The following is a 19,621-nucleotide window of genomic DNA, read 5'->3' on the forward strand; positions in this document are numbered from 1 at the left end:
TATATTTATTTATTTATATAATAAATATAATTATATAATATTTTTTTATTTTTTTATTTTTTACCGTAGGGGGTAATTCATTAATTGACTTGCTTGGTTGCATTTTTGAGTGCTTTGGTTTTGGAACTGTTTTTTTTTCTCGCAGTTACTACCACCATCCCACTGGTGGCTGTTTTCTGGCTTGAGCCCGGCTCGAGCCTCGAGGAGACCCCGGAAGCTTGGCTGCTGCTGTCAAAGAGGATAATAGTATCAAGCTACCCAGAATAAAGACAAGACTTCCTATCCGAATTCCCAAAATAAAACCCCACTGTACGCTATACAATATAATGCGCCAGCAGTATCTGTTTTTCCAGCTGTGGTTTATCTACATCTAGGCTACAATATAAAGATTGCACTGAGTATTCTGTGGCAATCTGTGATATAAGGGCACACTCCTAGACTATGCTTTCCGAACACTTTTCTCTCAAACTGACAAATGTTTTGCTTTTATTTTGAAGCCCAAATCACATATGTTCTGGCCTTGTTCTGGCTATCTGGCTGACTTGACGCAGCTGGAAGTGGGGCGAATTAAGTTCATTTTCCACAGCTGGTGATGGCGGATGTTGTTGAAATCGACACCATGAAGAATTACCACATAGCGTTTGAGAAAATTGACCACGACAAAAATCGCTATCCTTACTGTATCGTATGGACACCTATCCCCGTGTTATCGTAAGTTATCGCAGCCAGTCTGCATGCCTACTTTTGGCTTTGGCTTTCGTCGGTACATCATGGGACGAAGTGACAGCTTTGCTAGCTAGCTAGCCAGCCAGCCCCGATACATGCATTCTGTTGGCCAAACTCTGTTTGTTGATCAGCTAACGAGCTACTCGGTCTAACACGAGTTAACACCATATCTGATTTAACTGGGGCCAGTGTTCCTTTCCTCTTTATTTAAAAAAAAATGTGTGGGGGGGGGGGGGATTTATTATTGTGTAACGTGTCTTATAATGTATGTTTTTATTGGACTCTGAGTCTGATAATAAAGCTGATTGATTGGTTGAATCACGTTACATTGCTGTTATAGTGGGTTGTCCAACCCTACAATTCCCAAAAGGTCTTAAATCAACTTCTACGAGCAAGAGAACAAACACTTGAATAACGCTAGAGCTATAGTTTGGGTTGGTTTGTGATGCTTCTCATCAACTGGGCTCAAATACTGCACAAAAACAGCAAGAGATTAGCACCTCCTCATAAACAATATTTGATGTTGGGCAATTTCCATGTACAGTAGTTGCAACATCTAGCGTCATCTCCCCTGTGCTGGTTGCCAATTTTAGCTTTATTTATTTATAGCAGTGGTTGTCAACCTTGGGTGTCGGGACTCTGGACCCCCCTCCCCAACCTGGCGGGTCTGGTTCTGGTTTGGCCACCGGGCTTAACCAGGGTGTGTGCGCGCACATCAATTGTATTTGGTGTACTCTACTGTTGAGTATAAGTAGCAGTAACAGTTGAGATCTCCATTTACATGCTGTCAAAATCAACAGCTGCAGCCTAGAACAGTACGTGGTTCTGAAAGTGGGGTGCAGAGTACAAAATTGGTTACAAGCCTGAATCTTCAAAGTAAACCTATATTTCGATATTACAGCAAAACCAGACTATAGCCCTTTTCAGACATGCAGTGAACCCCTGAAGATATTCCAGACATTACACGGATGGGGTATGTACTGTATGAACACAATTGTTCGTTTTGAGTGCACGGCAGCACAAACGGATCTTAACCACCCACGCCCCTAGTACAATGTCCATGTCGCTCGCAGACCAGCGCATGTTTGAATTGAATACTACAGTTTAATATCCAGAGAGAGTGAGTGGGCGTGTGCTTACAAACAAAATATTTGTTGCACTTGTGACAAGATGCATTCGTTCTCTCTGCCATCTCTGCCATCTCTCCGTCTCTGTCACTGCAACTCGCTGTGTGTGCGTCAGTCTGTGTGCTGCTTGCCTTGCCTGTGGCGTGTCTGCCCCTGCCCCTCCTCTCCTCTCCTCACAGAAAGGCTCTGCTCAGAGAGAGAAAGCCAGCAAGGCAAATATCTTTTCAGGATTGGAAATAGCGAAAAAATAGACCATGGAGGCATGTCTTAGGGAGTTGGTGAGACACTGTACAGTACATTGCGCCCCCCTGCACTCTCTACTTGGCCAAACCACACAGAGGATTTCCTCATGTGAAAACAAACTACACGAAACAATGGCTCTTGTGTGAAAGGGTAACTCGGGGGAATGTCCGGACCTGATTCAACGGGCATAGTCCAGAGTTCATGAGGCTTATGATGGCTGCCTCTGTGCCCCTCATGTATTATTTTACTTTCTGCCACAAGAATACTGAATAAATACTGTATATTGAAAATGTAGTATCTCAGACTGGTCTCTGTAATGTCCTTCATGGTCAAAGAAGAGGTTGTCTGACTACTAAGATTTAGGCATGTCTTAATTTTTCTGTCGTTGAATGCTTCTTATTTGTTAACTTGCATGTTACTGTTTCAGATGGCTGCTTCCATTCATTGGACACATGGGAATCTGCACTTCCAGTGGTGTCATCCGGGACTTCGCTGGACCTTACTTTGTCTCAGTGAGTAAGGACTTTAGTGGTCTAAGGCTAACACAAGTCATTCTGGGGTCAAGATATATTATGTGTTAAGCCAAACTGATAGCTAGTCTCTTTTTGCAATTGATTCATTTGCGTACAGCTTTTGCCCTTGCATAGAGGGTAAATATAAGGATCTTGCTACATATTGTGTAGGTTTACACAATGATCATACATTTATGATTGATACAATCATGAATCATGATACATCATGATACAATCATGATTCTGATTCTGATTCTGATTTACTGCTTGCACTTCCTGCGACTACTTTTCTGGGACATTTAAGTAGGCTTGAGTTCTCCTTTAATTCCTAAATTGCTTCAGAATGCTTTCTTTCATCAGCTCACTTTTGACACACAAACTGAAGACATGCAAGTTTTGCGATTTGCGCTAAACCTAAACAAGACTTAAGATGAATAATTCTGCAGTTATTGATCCCACTCTGGGATACTGTTATCAATATTGAGTTAGTAATGGCACATGAAACCTTATAGTCCACCCAGGGGTCAATAAAAGGCTTCAACTCCAACTCCCTTGAAGCTAGCTTACAAGCGCGTCTCGACTAAAAAGACCATCCCTCACAAATCGTCTTTATGTCGGGCAGTCCCTTGTATGATCATGAGATTGTGAGTCACGATCAAGGGGCTGCCTGCCAGGCATGAAGACTTGCTTGAGGATTAGCCACAGAGAAAAATAACAGCACTTCTGTTGCCATTCCAAAAGGCAACAGAAGTGCCTTTTGGGACCATCTGTTCTGTGTGGTTTGGCTGTAAATATTATTATAATTAATTAATTATAAAGATGAATGTGTTTTACTAGATGCTGGCAGTACATTTTCAAGCATTAATAGTCCTCTCAAGTTTTAATTTCATGGCTTTCGGATTGTGTCCGGATCCATTTTTTGTCATGGAATTTTTGGATTCCGTTTGCCAATTGTTGTGCTATTAAATTGGGTGAAATAATGTAAGTACCAATTAAATATGAAGTTATTACATATTTCAACATTTTAAAAGCAATATTTTGCTGACAACCAAGGTGCCGACGTTGTGTTATCTTCCCTTCACAAAGCAACAAAATGCTAGAATGCTAGGTATGGCTGTAGCGATCCCCCCCTCAACGCAGCTTCAAAATCCATCAGAATTCACCTAGATAAATAAAGAAATGTATTATTAGAGGAACCTCAAAAGCAAAAAAAAATCGATATTAGCATTGGACATAGTTAAAGGCAGTCATTTCACACCCCTGTTGATTTCCCCCGTTAGTCTGAAAGGGGGCGGGATCCAGTATCCCTCGTTTGGAATGAAAAATGATGTCAGACGTCAGAGGACTATTGAATTTGGTGGCACAGAACATAAGGTGACTTCAGGTGAATCAGGGAAGCATGAATGAGGATATTTTGTATGATCTGCTGTGATCCAGCTACCTTATCTTTCCTCTGCTGGTATTAAAGTCCTCCTTCCTCCTTTCTAATGAAAAATTTCCAATGTTGTTTATGTCCATAACTATTTTTACTGTTAATTTTTTTCTGAACTAATAAAAAAGTGTTCACTTTTTTTGCAGGAAGATAACATGGCTTTTGGGAGACCAACCAAGTAAGTAAACAAAGAGCTTTGGGGTATTTTGATTACATTGGTTTTAATTTTTCAGCACACATTATGTTGCCGATCTCCAGGCAGCAATATTCAGAACGCAGCATGTCTCCGTAGAATTAAAGTTGAGCAATTTTGTGATTTCCGCTCTGAGAATATGTATTTATTTATTTATTTGATTGTGTTTATTTGAAAAGATTTGAGAATACAGAATATGTTGCTGCATTGCTCTGCGAGTTTGGACTTTTCTCTTCATTTGCAGGTACTGGATACTTGATGTGAGCAAAGTGTACGCCAGTGGCTCCAACGCCTGGGACACAGCAGTGCACGATGCTTCAGAGGAGTATAAGCACAGGATGGTAAATACATGCTTTTGTGGACACGCACGCTATATCTGCTTTTGTGTAACAGAATACACCAATATTAATGTGTGGTCTTCTTTTCTCCAAAGCACAACCTCTGCTGTGACAACTGTCACTCGCATGTCGCCATGGCTCTGAACCTAATGCGTTATGAAGACAGCACCTCATGGAACATGGTCAACCTTTGCCTCCTCGTTCTCATCCATGGAAAACATGTCAGGTAAGGTGAGGGCAGGGCCAAGTGTCCCGTATCCTCCTTCCCATATTCAATGCTGTTTTGTGTAGTGATGGACCCATTTCATCGGTCGGGCAAATTGATGGATTTTGAGATAATTGGCATCGGCCGAGGCCTGTGCTCACAAGGCCGATAGACAAACAAGCAGCGGAGTCTAATAACGATGTGGCTTTGATGCTGTCACATTTTTTGACACCTACTCTGTGCACTAACATTGTTTATTTATTTTTTACGGCGTGGCTACTAGTGGCCGAGGCGTCTATAAGAATGTATGTATTGTACTATGTATGTATCTCCAGTTTGCCAGACATATATCAATGCAAGCATGCTGTCATAGACATTGTGACATCAAATAAATGCCATAAATCCATCAGTGGTTTTATGACATCACTGATGAACACAGAAGTCACGTGTGAACACAGTGAGTTCACGCGCGTGAGATTAGTGATAAATAAATAATAAATCCTTCCCTGCTGAGGTTATAAATTGGACTCTTGCTCATAGCCCAGCCAATAAAGCCTGAACCTGCGGCAACAAAATAGAGCATCGACCAAATCCAAGCCACCGAGTCCAATAACAGCGTGGCTACGACTCTGTGTCTTTTTTTTTATATATATATATATATTTTGGCATTGAAATAGTGACAGAAAATATCGCATACCAGCAGCTTCAGTTGGAAAAATATTGGTATTTTGTCAGCCTTCAAATTAATATCTTGCAAACCCTACTATCTATATCTGTTCTGCTCTGTTCAAAGCAGCCATTAGAAATGGGGCTGCAGCAGGAGCTTGTGAAAAGCTTTTTGCCTGAGATCCCAGGAGCACGGGCATGATTTCACATGATATGCCTTGAACCTGTTGTGTCTCAGGAGACCAGAGAGAGAGTCCTGGTTCTTGGGAAGTATTAATGTAAGAGTCTATATAGGACATGGTTCTGTTGGACCTTTGCTGTTTAGTATGGAGAAAATGGGACTGTGCATCCATCCCCTCATGTGAGAGGTGGCCAAGACAACATAGGAATGGTGTGGATTGCATGGTTGTTATGGCATTGGCTGCAGTTGCCGTGGTTACAGCAAACGCGGGGTAATTAATAACGTCGGCCTTGTCTCAAGAGTGTGCTGTTAGGGCAATGGGTGGTGGGAAATTACACAAGAATTCTCTGTGGTGATGATGATTGTATTTGCGTACTTCTTGTGCCCCCTAGCTGTAGGCCACAATACATTAGAACCACCTGGGCATCACAATTGCTCAAGTGACATCACTGATGACATCATGACTGATGACATCATCGCCGATGACATTGGCCTTGTCTCAAGAGTGTGCTGTTAGGGCAATGGGTGGTGGGAAATTACACAAGAATTATCTGTGGTGATGATGATTGTATTTGCGTACTTCTTGTGCCCCCTAGCCGTAGGCCACAATACATTAGAACCACCTGCAGTGTTTCCCATACATAAAGGAATTTGTGGCGGGCCGCCACAATAATATTTTGACCGCCACAATAAGATGTTGACCAAAAAAAAAAATTTTTTTTTTTTTTTTTTTACAGTGCACCTGAACGCAACATGCAAGATATCCGCTGAATAAGTGTCCAATAAATGTTCATGTCATTCTGGCCAATACTTCTGTTATAGCATTTCAGTCTGGAATATGGAATATCTTTCAATAATCTATGATTTAGCTGCTAAATTGTGAAATACCGCCATCTGCTCACTACCCAGGCACTTATGTATGTACTTAACCTAACTAACTTAACTAACTATCCGGTGTGCACAACACTGTCAGCCTAAACTCCGGCTGACACCCCAAAAACCTACAATCCGCTACAGAAAAATGTATATTGTTTGTTTATTAACTGGCCCCTCGCCTTCTATCATTTCATGAAAGTGGCAAAGCAAGTTGAGTATCCCTGACCTATAGGGATAAATTTAGTTTGTCATTGTAAACCCACAGCACAGTAATGATGACATGTTCTTCATAGATCTAGCCTTTTAATTTTGCTCTTAAGCTTTCTCAAAGTACACCAAATTCATGCATTTTACTTTAAAATGTTTAAAAAAATCTTGCGGGGGGGTCTGCGGTCCCCCACCACAAATACTCAAAATCCTGTGGGAAACACTGCCACCTGGGCATCACAATTGCTCATGCGTCATCACTGATGACATCATGACTGATGACATTGTGAGTGAAAATTATTGATTGATTGTTGATTGATTGATAGCTGCGACATCACAAAGATTGCAGGATAGACATCACAAAGATTGCAGGATAGCCACGTGGCCACTGGCCACTAGGGGCCGGTGACAGCAGGCAGCCCACTATGCGGGAGGAATGTAGTAGAAGTAGACACAATCATAATGACTTTGGAAAACTCTCTGGCCAAGTAATATGAAGGGAGACTTCTGCTACCAGTTTGATGTCTGGCTGTTTCACTGTAATGTTGCACCATATTGTTCAAGTAAATAGTGACACCCCCTCCTTTAATCATGCTGCCGCTCTCACTGCAACTCCTGTCTGTGCGCACCAACTTGGTTCCGGCTAAACTCTCGATAGAAACCATGTATTTGTATATACGGTGTCTCCTCTTCCTTAACCATCGCCTCCCTCCTCTGCAGCCCTGTATTTCCTCAGCTCCGTGGAGATTGGGCCACACACTGCACTGTCAGAGGATAGGGGTCAAGTTCAGTCCCGACAACACATAGCCAAATGTTTATTTTAAACGGAAACGGTGGTGCATTGAATCATGCAAGGAAACATGACTTTTCAACCTGGAAACCGTCGCAAAATGGTGCACACCGTTTTCATATTGAACACACCCCAGTTGATCCCTGTAATGTTAGTCAACTTTTATGCAAACTTCTGGCCCAAAAATATTTGTGTCATGCACAAAGTAAATTACCTAACCCACTTACCAAACTATAGTTTGTTTATTTTTTACATGAAATCTGTGGAGTCGTTGAAAATTAAATTTTGATTACTTTTCAACCTAAGTGTATGGAAACGTCCGACCCCAACTGTACTACCAAAAGTGAGCAGAGGTGAGGTGAGATGAGCTGGTACTATGTGGTCGGAAAGCACCAATAGACTTACTACGTGTGTCCAGGGGCCCCATGGTTGCCCTGACCTTGACCTTGACCTTACCTCCACTCTGCTCTTTCTCAAGCCCTGTCCTCACCTCCATTCTCCTTTATCTCCTGTCTCCCTGGGCTTTTCTCTGCTGCATCCAGCTGTGCAGGCTTCCTGAAGAGCTGGCTGCCTTTCCTGATGCTGATGGGTGTCATCCTTGCAGTGGCCCTGACCCTTAACCTCCGGTGACCTGGGAGGCGGGTTAAGGACAACTGGGGCAACCCCTGCAGGTCGAACGCGCGGTCGACCTTGTAAATGACTAGGGAGGCATCACTCTTGTGTTCTGTGCGTCGTAACGGAGGGAATAAGGACTACCGGTACTCACCCCCAGGAGGAGGATGCTGAAGAGGAGGGCGGACATCTTCCAAGTCTACACCCAACGCCTGCTTGGTTTTCGGGAATCATGCGAGCTGTAATGGCGTCACTCTAGTGGTGAAGCTGGAAAACTTAATGGAGGGGAGTTGATTTAAATTTAATTATTTATTTTGAGGGATATTTTTGAGAAAGTTGAGTGGCGCTAAACTACCCACCAGGACCACACACATTATGGATTATAAATAGTGAAAGTTTAAAGGAGAATTTTGTTTTTCTTTTACCTGGAGCCCTCTCCTCACATTAATTATTATCTGACGACTCACCCAGTGTTCTCCGCAGTGATTCACACAGGCCAGCCGGCAGGAAAGTCTCGCCGGACTTGACGAGAGTTGGTGACACAGGCCCCGAATGAGGAAATGAGATCCCTGGTAAAGACTACTGGAAATAGCCCGGGGGTGATTAGCAGTCTGATGTTTCTTTAGGGATCATATACGATATGGGTAGAAAACGGGAAGAAAACTGTCTATTTACATGGAGGAACAGCACGCTGCCATGTGGCCCCGACGGTTAAAAAAAAACGAAATTCTCCTTTAACAGGGGGTGTAAGCCATCGCCTCCTGGAAAGTAGAAGTTGAGCTAGCTACATTAAAGAGTAACTTAACACCAAACCCAAACTGTGTAAAGCCTGACATGTAATGGTAAAAAGCATACTACTCAAATTGCCATCTGCTATGGGCTGATCTTTGGTGCCAGGTGATGTTTGTTGACGACCTGTCATTAGCACATACGTCAGTCAATAGCAGATGGCAGTTCAAGTAGCGTGCTTTTTACCTTTTAGATCTCCGGTTTATTTAGGTTTGGTGTTTACTTCTCTAGCTGACGAGGCACTAACATTCTTGACTCCATTGGGGCGGAAACATTCATGCTTTTGTTTCGGATTCTAATTATTTTACTTTTGTAATGGATTGGGATTATAGTCCCTTGATTCAGTGCTTCCTGAATGACATTTTTATATTGGGGAGCAAAAACACATTAAATCAATATGCCTTTCTAGGAATTTATCGCATTTCATGCTTGATTTGATATTGCTCTTATACAACAATTTAACCCTTAATATGCCGGAGTAGTTTGTATTTTTGTGCATTTTCTTACTGCATTAGATTATATCCAGTTATAACCCCATGGGGTAAATCTGCATCTTCTGAAAGAATATTTTTCTCTCTGAAATATTTGCATTGTGTATTTTTGGAGAAGTATCACCTCGTGGTACCACTTTAATAGTTTTGTGATAAATGTTTTCATATCATTAACTGCAGATTATCAGTGCACTGATCGTAGCAACCGTAGTGAACGTGGCTGTGGAAAATACCTACAGAGACCTATAGAATTTTGGGGAGTCCTTTGTTTTTCTACTATTGTGCCAATGAAGACGGGAGACCAACTCAAACTGTGTCCTCGAAGACGTAACTTGCTCTTCAAGTTACTGAATGAAAAGCCTTTGACCTCATTTGGAATAACGAAACCTCGGCCTGTATTTTGACATTTTATTCAACCAGAGACGGACCATTTTGTTTTTCATTATTATTGCTTTTGCCTTTTCCATTGAGGGGAAAAAAGCTTGTCGGTGCCTAAAAAATACCTCTTTCATAGATCCTGTGTATTTGGTTTCAAGCGAACTTTCTATCAATGTTTGTGTAAACACTCCCATCTGTATTGGGTTTTCTATGTCATTTTAAATATGCGTTAATCCCAGATGATGGTTGGCACTCAAAATCCGTTGCCATGGCTTTCGCGAGTGGATTCAAATCCCTTCATTGTTTGCAATCAGACAGAAAAAGTGTTGAGCCCTCTCTTGATCCATGGTGCTGCCAAAAAAGCAGCAGGTAGCCAGCAGGATCCTCAGGTTTTTGTCACGCTCTCACAGCTCCTGCTGAACATCCAGAGTTTCCTCCAGTCAGCAGCGCCTGACGAGGCAGCGTCACGCCTGCTGTGTCCCAACGCTGCAGATCAGATTAGAAGGTCATTGTGAAATGTCAGTGCTGTTTCACAACGCTTTGATATACTGGCCAATGTATTGCAATAATCTAAAGTGGATCGCCTACATAATATACATTTAAATCTGTCTTTATTGTCCCCTTTTTAAGTTAGCAGATGTGACTTGATGCTAAGGGTTACACAATGCCAAAATGTTTTGGCTCTTTACTGGGTTTATGTTTAAAGATACACGGTGACCTTGTGTGCATTTCACCCATGTTGCCTGTAAATATTTGGGCACACGTTCCACATCAGGTGCTCTTTGGATCGTTTGCAAAAATCGGATCTCTCCCTGCAGGGTGGCCCTGTGAATAATTGATACTGTAATGTTCTGTAGTTATTCCACTCTTCTACACACATATCGCATCACTGTTCTGCAGCACAGCAGATTCGTGCCTGAGTGAGTGTGTGTGTGTGTGTGTGTGTGTGTGTGAGAGAGCGAGTGAATGCGAGCTGACATTGTGAGCGAGCACGTGACTTGCATGCCAGCATGTATGTATTGCATGCATGCGAGACTACGAGCGAAGTTGGGGCGTGTGTGTGTTTTCAGGGTTAATGCCCACCAAAAGCCGTACAGGCCGATGGGCTCGCCTTCGCCCTGTCAAGCCTTGCCCCACTGCTGCAGCTTGGTTGGCTTCCCTGCTGTGTTTCCGTCTTCAATTGGTCGATTTCAAAATGGCCCCTCCTCTCGTCGCTGCCGTCCGTTGCTCATCACCTTGCAAAGCATGCTGGGATACCGGATACTGGTTGGCTGCCTTGCTGTATTTCCGTCTTCATTTGGTCTATTTTAATTTTGGCCCCTCCTCCCGTCTTGTCGTTCACGATGTCCTGACGCCAGGTATCCCAGGAGGTGGGGCCATTTTGAAATCGACCAATTGAAGACGGAAATACAGCAAGGCAGCCAACGAAGCTGCAGCAGCGGGGCGGGGCTTGACAGGGCGAAGGCGAGACGGTCGCCCTGTATCGCTTTCGGTGGACAGGAACGGTCAGAGAAGTCGGTGGTTTACTCGTATACTGTGGCTTCTTGAAATGAATATGCTGCATATTGTTGCAGCCAACTGCCTAACGATTAATTTATACATTTATTACTCTATCTTTCTCTAAGGATATATAGGTTTTATGCGATTGCTGCTGGTACACGTGAACCTGTAACAATGAAGTATAATAAACTAGACTATAATAGGCCTGCTTAAGTTGATATTGACTTGATGCCATGCCTGTACTGAAATGTGTTAGCTACAGATGCTGTAGATTAGAAGTGCAGAGTCATTTTCTCCTCTTCTTGCGACTCCAGTTATCTCAAACTGCCAACAAAGTGATGTGAGCTTCAGGGAAGTCGCTCACTACAAAGCATCAAAATGAGGCAACACAGATTTCGGTTTGGTTGATTTGGTCTCTTAATGGCGCCACTTATGAACAAAGATTGGATTGTCACCGTTCATTGGCATTCTGGAGGAGAGAGAAATGGAGAATCTGGACGCAATTTGGGGAGTGAAGTCTTCCCTTTAGAGCAGTGGTTCTCATACTTTTTCACGTCAAGGCCCCCTAAACATACACTAATTAGATCACAGACCCCCATTTGATAAGATTTTGTCCCAGAGTCCCCCATCAGTCCCCCAAGCAAACATGTTTGCTTTAGATGTTTTATCATAGCAAGTGTATGAAACCAATGAACAAAATAGCCATACATTGTCATTGTGTTATGGATGGAATTGTAGTGGAAATAAGTTATTCACATTTTTGCCTGGGTCCCCATGGAACCCCCCCGGACCCCACTTTAAGAACCACTGCTTTTTTAGAGAACACGTTTTGGGACAAGGGTAGCCCATTGCTGCTTTTTTGGTTTCTCTTCCCCTTTTATGAAAAATTGATGCAGGCTTGTTTTTCAAGCAGTTGCCCCAAAGCCGAATCTAAAATTTAGATTGTGTGCTTGCTTTTGTTTGGATTTGGAGGTGAACTACTCAAAACAAAACATAACCAGTTCTCTACTTTATGCCCCTGGTTCTCAAATATCTACCCCTAAAATTAAGTGGAAATTGAGGTTTGGGATTTGGGATGACGGCAATCAGACTGATGTCCCATACAGTCTACTGACCAGCAGGCTTTTTCAGAATGCTGATATTAAAAGTTGTGCAGCCTGTCCAGAAAATGAATAAACCCGGACACGGTCTATCTATGCTGAGTACAGCTGAAAATGCCATGACTTTTAAACATTTGTGTATCCAAGCTGAAAAAGATGCAGCATTGTATAGTACGCATATGCTCAGTGAGGTTCTTCTTGCAGGGTACACACAGCAAAACCTTTTAATTTGCTTGTACCACACCTCCCGTAATACTTTGCAATGATAGAAACATTTGCATATTGCATTATTTTATTTATTTATTTATTTTGGGGGGGGGGGGGCAGCAACAGAAAACAGCACAGCACTACACCTTGTGGCACCAGTAACACATTTTCAATGTATTTAAATCAAATAGGGAAACATAAAAACAAAGTATATATAGAAAATGAGATGATAGATGTTACACCCAGCCTTTATCAGAGTGCATGTGCAAGAATGCAATATTCTCTGGAGACCCATTGAATGGATTTTAGATGTTGCCTGCTGCGGTGCCTTCTTGTATCCAAGAGCCAGGTCCTGGAATGTGGAGACCTGTGGTTCCACCAATTCAGTCCGTTGACAAAAGATAGTCAGGATGCCATTACTAGTGGCACTATCCATATACTTATACCAGTCTATACTACACCAAAACCCCCCTTTGTTTCTATAATCCCCTAAAATATAATTTATGCTGCATATCATAGCCTATAGCCCATAGGGGATTTTAAGAAACGTGCAAGTGACTGTGTGAACTCTGAATGTATATGACTTCTAACTATATAATACCAATAAAGATGTCTATTATTGTAGAAAACTGTGGGAGTTTTTCATGGATGTAGATCATTTCTTTGTGGCAGCTGTATTTCATCAAGCCTGTCAGGAGGAGGGCTGCTCTTTGGATTGCAAGGTTTCCTGAGCCATGAAAGGCAAAACCTGAGACTCAACTGCTCTCTTCCTCCTCTACCACACCAAATACCGACACAAGCATTTCATGTGATAATCTTCATAGTTTAAGTTGCTGCAGAAATAAACACAGGGACAAATGCCATCACTGCTCTGGAATAGGTATCACTGGTTTGTTACTTGGCCTGTCAAATGGCTAAACACCCATTCAATGGCAATTGTCGTGCAAAACATCACAGTGCTACTCAGGAAAAGGGGGATCAAAGGCCCTGAATTCTGGGCCCCAAACACCCACCCCCACCTGGCTAAACACCACCTGGGTAAGTGGGACGACGGCCAGGCATTACATTCACTAAAGATAAGGCGAAGTCCCTGCATCATTCATCTCCAAAACTTCCAAGCCCCCTTATATGACTGTGTGGGGACGATGACAAAGTGAAGCAATGCCTGATTGATAGTATAATTGTGTCAGTGTGTGATAGTCATAGAATAGATTATTAGACCAAGGTCACCAAACTCATCTTTGATTTGGACTCACTCGGGCTGAGGTATGGTCAGTACACACCATACTGGCTAACTGACTAATCAGTTTTAAGTTATATATTATATTAGGTTGCACTATGTGAAAATGATGATCCTAAAAACGGAAGAGAAAGAGAGGTGTGACCCACCACGTCCTCCTCATTCATTCCTTTAATACCAGAATCCTAAACCTACCAGACCATATCCAATGAGCTCCAGGAAAAGTTAATAGATGAAGCAGCAAAATGTCAATTTAAGGAGAACAATGCAGCCCCTAATAGGGTATTCCCCCCTATATCTACATAGGCTACATGGAGTACATTATAATGTAGTAGGCTATTAAAAGTTCATGCCAATCAAAAAAGCTATTTGGATCTGAATTGAACTGAACTGAATGGCTAGGCAGGCTATGTAAACGAAGCGTTGAATATGAATATGAAAATGTGGTGTTGTTAGCCTACTACGCTAGACGAGATAGTGTGGGAGGGAGATGAAGTGGGTCCAGGAGAAAAGCCCCTCCCCACAGATCATTGCACAAGGCGATGGTCCTTTTTAACTTCATTGTTCGAGAAGAAGCGACGCCCCGCTTTGCCACGGCAAAGGATCAAAAGCACCCCACGGATCAGCAAGACCCCCAGTGTTTTTTCTCATGGAAATCAGAGCCTGGTCCCTGCCTCCTCCTCCCGCTCACACCGCTTCTGTCTGCGGAGATGCAAAGTTGAAGAGCATTCCCGGCGCGGACAGCAGATGATGAAGATGCGGTCTTGGACGAGCTGATCGTTTCGTTTTGCCCGTTGTTTCCTCTCTTCCCTCCCTGAACACTATCGCTCGTAGTCTCCTTCCCCAACATGCTGGATTTGGCGCACCGCGTGATTTTCTGTGCGCTCCTCTGCTCCGTCTGCGCGTCCGCGTCCTGCCCGCCGCGGTGCGAGTGCTCGGAAGCGGCGCACACCGTCAAGTGCGTGTCCAAAGAGCTGCGGAGCGTGCCGTCCGGCATCCCCGCCTACACCAGGACTCTGTTCATCACGGGCAATCACATCAGCCGACTCGGCCCCGAGTGTTTCAAAGGGCTGGAGAATGTCACCACCCTGTCTCTGAGCAATAACAGGTAATCATCAGGGTTCAAACGGGCCCTTTAAATCCTTGAAAGTGTGTGAATTTGAGAGTAAAAAAAACCCAAGGCCATGCAAGTTTTCTCTTTTTCATTTTAAGACATAAATAGATATGGGTCATTGAAAGTGCTCGAATTGATATATTTTGTGCAATAGAAAGTTATTTTGACCTTTTTTTTTTTTAAGCTGCTTTTACTTTTTAACATGTAACAGCACAGTTGAGAAGTGTTCACACATTCAAGCCTCTCTTTTTAATTGTTGTCTGTGAGCCTGTTGTAAAGCATGCTAGTTCTCATTCTCAGTGTTGTAACAGTAATGAACCGTGGCTTGATCCATGTACCATGTCTCAAACTATGCCGTGTTAGGTCCTTGAATTTGAGGGAATTGGGCCTGGAAAAGTAATTGAAAAGTCCTTAAATTTGAATGTTGAAGAAGTTATGGGTAAAAGAAACACACTTATTGCTGATTCTATTCATTCAATCGGTCAGTCAGGTTATGGCGAGGTGTGTGCACTCGCTCTACCTGAGCTTAAGTGAGTTCTGGTGGTAGTTCTTATTATATAACGGAGAGCAAAAATCAAGCAAAATTGTCCACAGAATATATATTCACAATCAGGCAGCATCCAAGCCCAAAGTTCCCTCTATGCTGATAATTTATCACACTGACCAAGTATTACATTTTTCAGTCATCAGCCTTTGCTCCACTTTATACTCCATATTTAGTAAATATATCAGCAGGTGTGGAAGTTTTGCGGAAAATGACATTAGATGCAGGGACTTTGCCACAGGGTTTAGGGAATTAACGGCCTTGTTCAGTCTGATCTAAGTTTTGACCTAAAACAAACTAGCCCAGTTATGCCTCATAAATATCTGAGAAGTTGTTCTGTTTTATTTTGCACTGCCTTAGTCGTGTATAGTGTGAATGGAATCTCATGAGACCTCATCAAATATTTTGTCCCATGTGCCGCCAGGATCTTGGAGGTGGAGTCCCACACCTTCACCAGCCTCCGCAGCCTCCGCTCCCTGGACCTGAGCAACAACCAGCTGGCCGTCATCCACCCCGAGGCCTTCACCGTGCAGAACCACTCCCTACGAGAGCTCAACCTCAGCCGAGCCCTGTACAACCACACGGCGGTGACGGACCTGGCCATCGCTCTGCGCTGGAGCTCCCTGGAGACCCTGCGGGGGCTGGACCTCTCCGGCAACGGCCTCATCTTCTTGCCCGCACATATCTTCTCCCACTTGGGCGGCCTGCGGCGCCTCCATCTCTCTAACAACTCCCTGGTGGCCATTCACAACGCCACCTTCTCGGGGCTGGAGGACCTGGAGGAGCTGGACCTGACCCTCAACGCCCTCAAGACACTGCCTGAGGAGGGCCTGCTGGAACTGGATGCCCTGCCCGGAGCCCGGCTCCTGCTGGGGGAGAACCCCTTCACTTGCACTTGCGGCATCGAACCCTTCGCCCTGTGGCTCAACAAGTCGCAGGGGCGTGTTTGGGACGCCGAGGGCCTGGTGTGCGCCTTCCCGGCCGGCATGAGGAACACGTCGCTGTTGGCTGTGGGCAAGCTGACTCTGGGGTGCCACCAGAGGGACGCGGGGGCGGACCTCGCGTTGCAGACCTCGTACGTCTTCCTGGGCATCGTCCTGGGCTTCGTCGGCCTGGTCTTCCTCTTTGTACTTTACCTCAACCGCAAGGGCATCAAGAAGCGGATCAATGACCTGCGCGATGCCTGCAGAGAGGTGTGGGAGGGCTACCACTATCGCTATGAGATGGATTCTGACCCTAGGTTATCACAGGTCTCCACAAGCGCCGATGTGTGAGAGAGTGGACAATCACCGTTGCCATTTTTTCATATGACAACCCTGACTCTTTTCTAATGCATTTATTAGTAGAAGAATGTAAAAAGTGTACATATTTGTCTGTAAATATATACAGTCACCGAGCACTTTATTAGGAACACCTGTACCGCTGCTTATTCATGCAATTATCCAGTCAGCCAATCATGTGGCAGCAGTGCAATGCATAAGATCATGCAGACACAGGTCAGCAGCTTCAGTTAACGTTCACATCAAGCATCAGAATGGGGACAAATGTGATCTCAGTGACTTTGACCGTGGCATGGTTGTTGGTGCCAGGCGGTGAGCGGTAGTTCTGTGGACGAAAACGCCTTTTTGATGAGAGAGGCCAGAGGAAAATGGACTGGTTGGAGCTGACAGAAAGGTGACACTAACCCAGATAACCTCTTTACGACTGTGGTGGTGAACAGAGAAGCATCTCAGAATCAATGCAACACGTCAAACCTTGAGGCGGATGTCACTTTGCTAGCCGGTTGACACTGAGCTGAAAGCTGATACCTACCCAGTAGCTTATTCAGTCCTGTGTGGTGCTCTTAATAAAGTGCTCGGTGAGTGTACCTACACTCATGTTCATACTCTTTTAGCTTTGTTGATGAAAGCATGCACTGCCTGTCTCTCCCATAGGAGCTCGTTACTCAACTTAATACCCCTTTTTAATACACACAGTCTTGGATTTGTTGATTCCCTTGAGGCGACCGGACACGAGCGTTAAGAAGCCAGTTGCTACGTGGAAGACCTCATTACCAACTTTATAGAGCTTTGCTCTGTTCTTGCCTGTTCTTTATGTCCAAACTAGAGTAACAGTAAGTGCCTTTGTTGGTTGGTCACAAAGGAGTGAGGTCGATGTTGGACTAATATAGTGTCAGGATTATTGAAGGGGAGAGAAACATGAAATCGAGCTGAAGAAATCAAGTGAGATGAACAACTCAGTTTCTATGTGGTATATTTTCACATCGTATTCCTGTCAAGCTTGTGTAAAGCCACACACACAAGTCTGCCAATAAAATGCAGATAGTACGAAACCAAGCCCTCCGGGAATTTCAGGCACAAGCTCTCATTCATCTTGGAAGCGTTTCGAGCAGGACAAGCCCTTTGGTCTTCTGTCCTCCAGCCCCAGGGTGCCAGAGAGGAATTAAGTCTCCAAAGGGGCGGAAAACTTTTCCTAAGCCCTCCTAAAATCAGCGCTCCGCTCCTCCTTGGCTGCGGATTGGAAGGGGACAATTCGGCGCAGGCCCGGCGGAAATCTCTTCACCCCCCCCCTCCCCTTTTTTTTTCTCATGAAACGCTGCTTTGTTTTAACTCTTCGAGTTTTATTGTCAAAATGATGAGAACCAGTCCCCGGCTGAGGCCGCTGAAAGCAATCCCTCCTCCTTGAAGACAACAGCCGCTCTGGAGGCTCTTTGAAGGAAAGCCTGGTTCTCCACATTTTTCTGTTTAGGGGACTTTTCCCAGTGATAAGATACAGATGATTCTGAAACACCAGCTACATAGTTTCATTGAATGGTTCGCTCTTACCAGTAAAGGAACTAGCCTTAGGAAACTATTGTTCTTACTCTGTGGAGACTAACTTATTCCCTTCATATTTTTTTTATATGATTTTGGGGGGGTATGTTAGGAAGACAAAAAAAAAGATCCAGTGGAAGTTGTTGCAGTCTGTCATGGTTTGTTGCCATCATTCCTTCATTAATCTACTAGACTCAGAAATCTAGAGATGGATCATCAATAAATCTATGCATAGTCAAGTCAAATAGCATTGTTAATGTCAAATTTACATGCATGTTTAAACTGAATCTCATTAAAACCTTTCAAGTGGATTGTATTCCTGAATCAGCAAAATGTGAAAGAATGTCATGTTTCTTCTTCTCCTGTAATGTTATAGGTGCTGTCCCTAGTTTTGTAAGTACCCCCCAAGAGAAAGCAACTATTCTTTCTGACCATTCAGATGCCATGAAGTGAGAAAAAAGATACGGGGGGGGGGGTTGTTAGGCACACTGCAATTCCTGACAACGTTATTGCTTTATTGCTGTTATGGCCCAAATTGCTGGCTATCTGGGTATGTGGGAGCGGGACAGGAGGGAGGGGGGCGTGGATCTGAGCGAGACAGCCTCCCATTGTTTCAAGCCAAAGAAGTGTTGTCATCCCACGGAGATGCTCTCCAAACTCCTCCGAGATGCTCTCCAAACTCCTCTGATAGCAATCCAGAAATGTTTATAGAGTGTGGATCCATTTTACTGCATGTGTAACGACAAAATAAAGCTTTAGAAATCTTGCCCTTGTGAAGTCTGCATACTCATTTAGCATTGAACAGCGCCTGGTGCAGTAATCCCCAACCTTTTTCATATCAAGGGCCCCTAATTCAGTCCACATTAGGGCCACAGAACCTCAGTGGTTAAGATTTTGATATTTTTGTTAGATATGATTTTGTCCAGGAATGATATGGTCTGCATTGCAGGTAGAGAGATAACATGTGATCAACACAGCCATTCTTCTCATCTACATTCTCTGATGGTGCGTTCTTGTAAATGAAATAATGGTGACGTTTACCAATTTATCAATTTGCTGGGGACCCCCTGGGACCCTGTCGTGGACCCCTGGTGGTCCCCGGAGCCCTTGTTGAGAACCACTGGCCTGCAATAAGGTGTGCCACAAAACACAGTGTCCATAATATTTAGAGTCAATTGTATGATGGATTGATGTGTTATTGTTTTATTAGGATCTCCATTAGACAGCTTGTCTTCCTGGGGGCCTTGGATGTTGCAGCCATGTTGCGTATCGTTGCAGCCAGAAGCGCATAAATCTGGGCATTCACTGCGCTGGCCTCAATTGTTTTCTCCTAAAAC

General features: G+C 43.9%; 2 protein-coding genes and 1 long non-coding RNA gene across 4 annotated transcripts in view; 2 read left to right on the plus strand and 1 right to left on the minus strand.

Annotated features, from left to right (window-relative positions):
• Positions 1–575: 575 nt before the first annotated feature.
• On the plus strand, positions 576–10,853 carry tmem222b (transmembrane protein 222b). 2 transcript variants are annotated; one of them, XM_083646237.1, is made up of 6 exons: positions 576–711; positions 2,524–2,608; positions 4,187–4,218; positions 4,478–4,574; positions 4,667–4,797; positions 8,039–10,853. In XM_083646237.1, the coding sequence occupies exons 1-6, from the start codon at positions 593–595 to the stop codon at positions 8,124–8,126; spliced, it is 552 nt and encodes a 183-aa protein (XP_083502363.1). In that variant the 5' UTR covers positions 576–592; the 3' UTR covers positions 8,127–10,853. The 2 variants fall into 2 exon arrangements, with proteins under 2 accessions (XP_083502363.1, XP_083502362.1); XM_083646236.1 differs by having other exon boundaries at positions 578–711; positions 4,667–4,802.
• The window catches only part of LOC310785229, a 33,782-nt gene continuing 24,292 nt past the window's right edge, over positions 10,132–19,621 (minus strand). Inside the window, exon 4 of the long non-coding RNA XR_014553152.1 lies at positions 10,132–10,252. This is a non-coding gene — a long non-coding RNA (uncharacterized lncRNA). The remainder of the gene's footprint in view (positions 10,253–19,621) is intronic.
• On the plus strand, positions 14,662–18,732 carry LOC310785412 (trophoblast glycoprotein-like; the record flags this gene model as incomplete). Its single annotated transcript, XM_083646467.1, has 2 exons — positions 14,662–14,921; positions 15,896–18,732. 2 exons carry the CDS (start codon positions 14,662–14,664, stop codon positions 16,743–16,745), a joined length of 1,110 nt encoding a protein of 369 aa, XP_083502593.1. The 3' UTR covers positions 16,746–18,732.

Source organism: Poromitra crassiceps, assembly GCF_964638095.1.
Source record: "Poromitra crassiceps genome assembly, chromosome: 11".
In the NCBI taxonomy this organism is placed as follows: Eukaryota; Metazoa; Chordata; class Actinopteri; order Beryciformes; family Melamphaidae; genus Poromitra; species Poromitra crassiceps.

Bases quoted from the DNA above. Each gene is read 5' to 3' on its own strand.
- tmem222b (XM_083646237.1), top strand. From the start codon at position 593: ATGGCGGATGTTGTTGAAATCGACACCATGAAGAATTACCACATAGCG. The intron at 712-2,523 runs GTAAGTTATCGC...TTACTGTTTCAG, and splicing joins ACACCTATCCCCGTGTTATC to ATGGCTGCTTCCATTCATTG. The intron at 4,575-4,666 runs GTAAATACATGC...TTTTCTCCAAAG, and splicing joins AGGAGTATAAGCACAGGATG to CACAACCTCTGCTGTGACAA.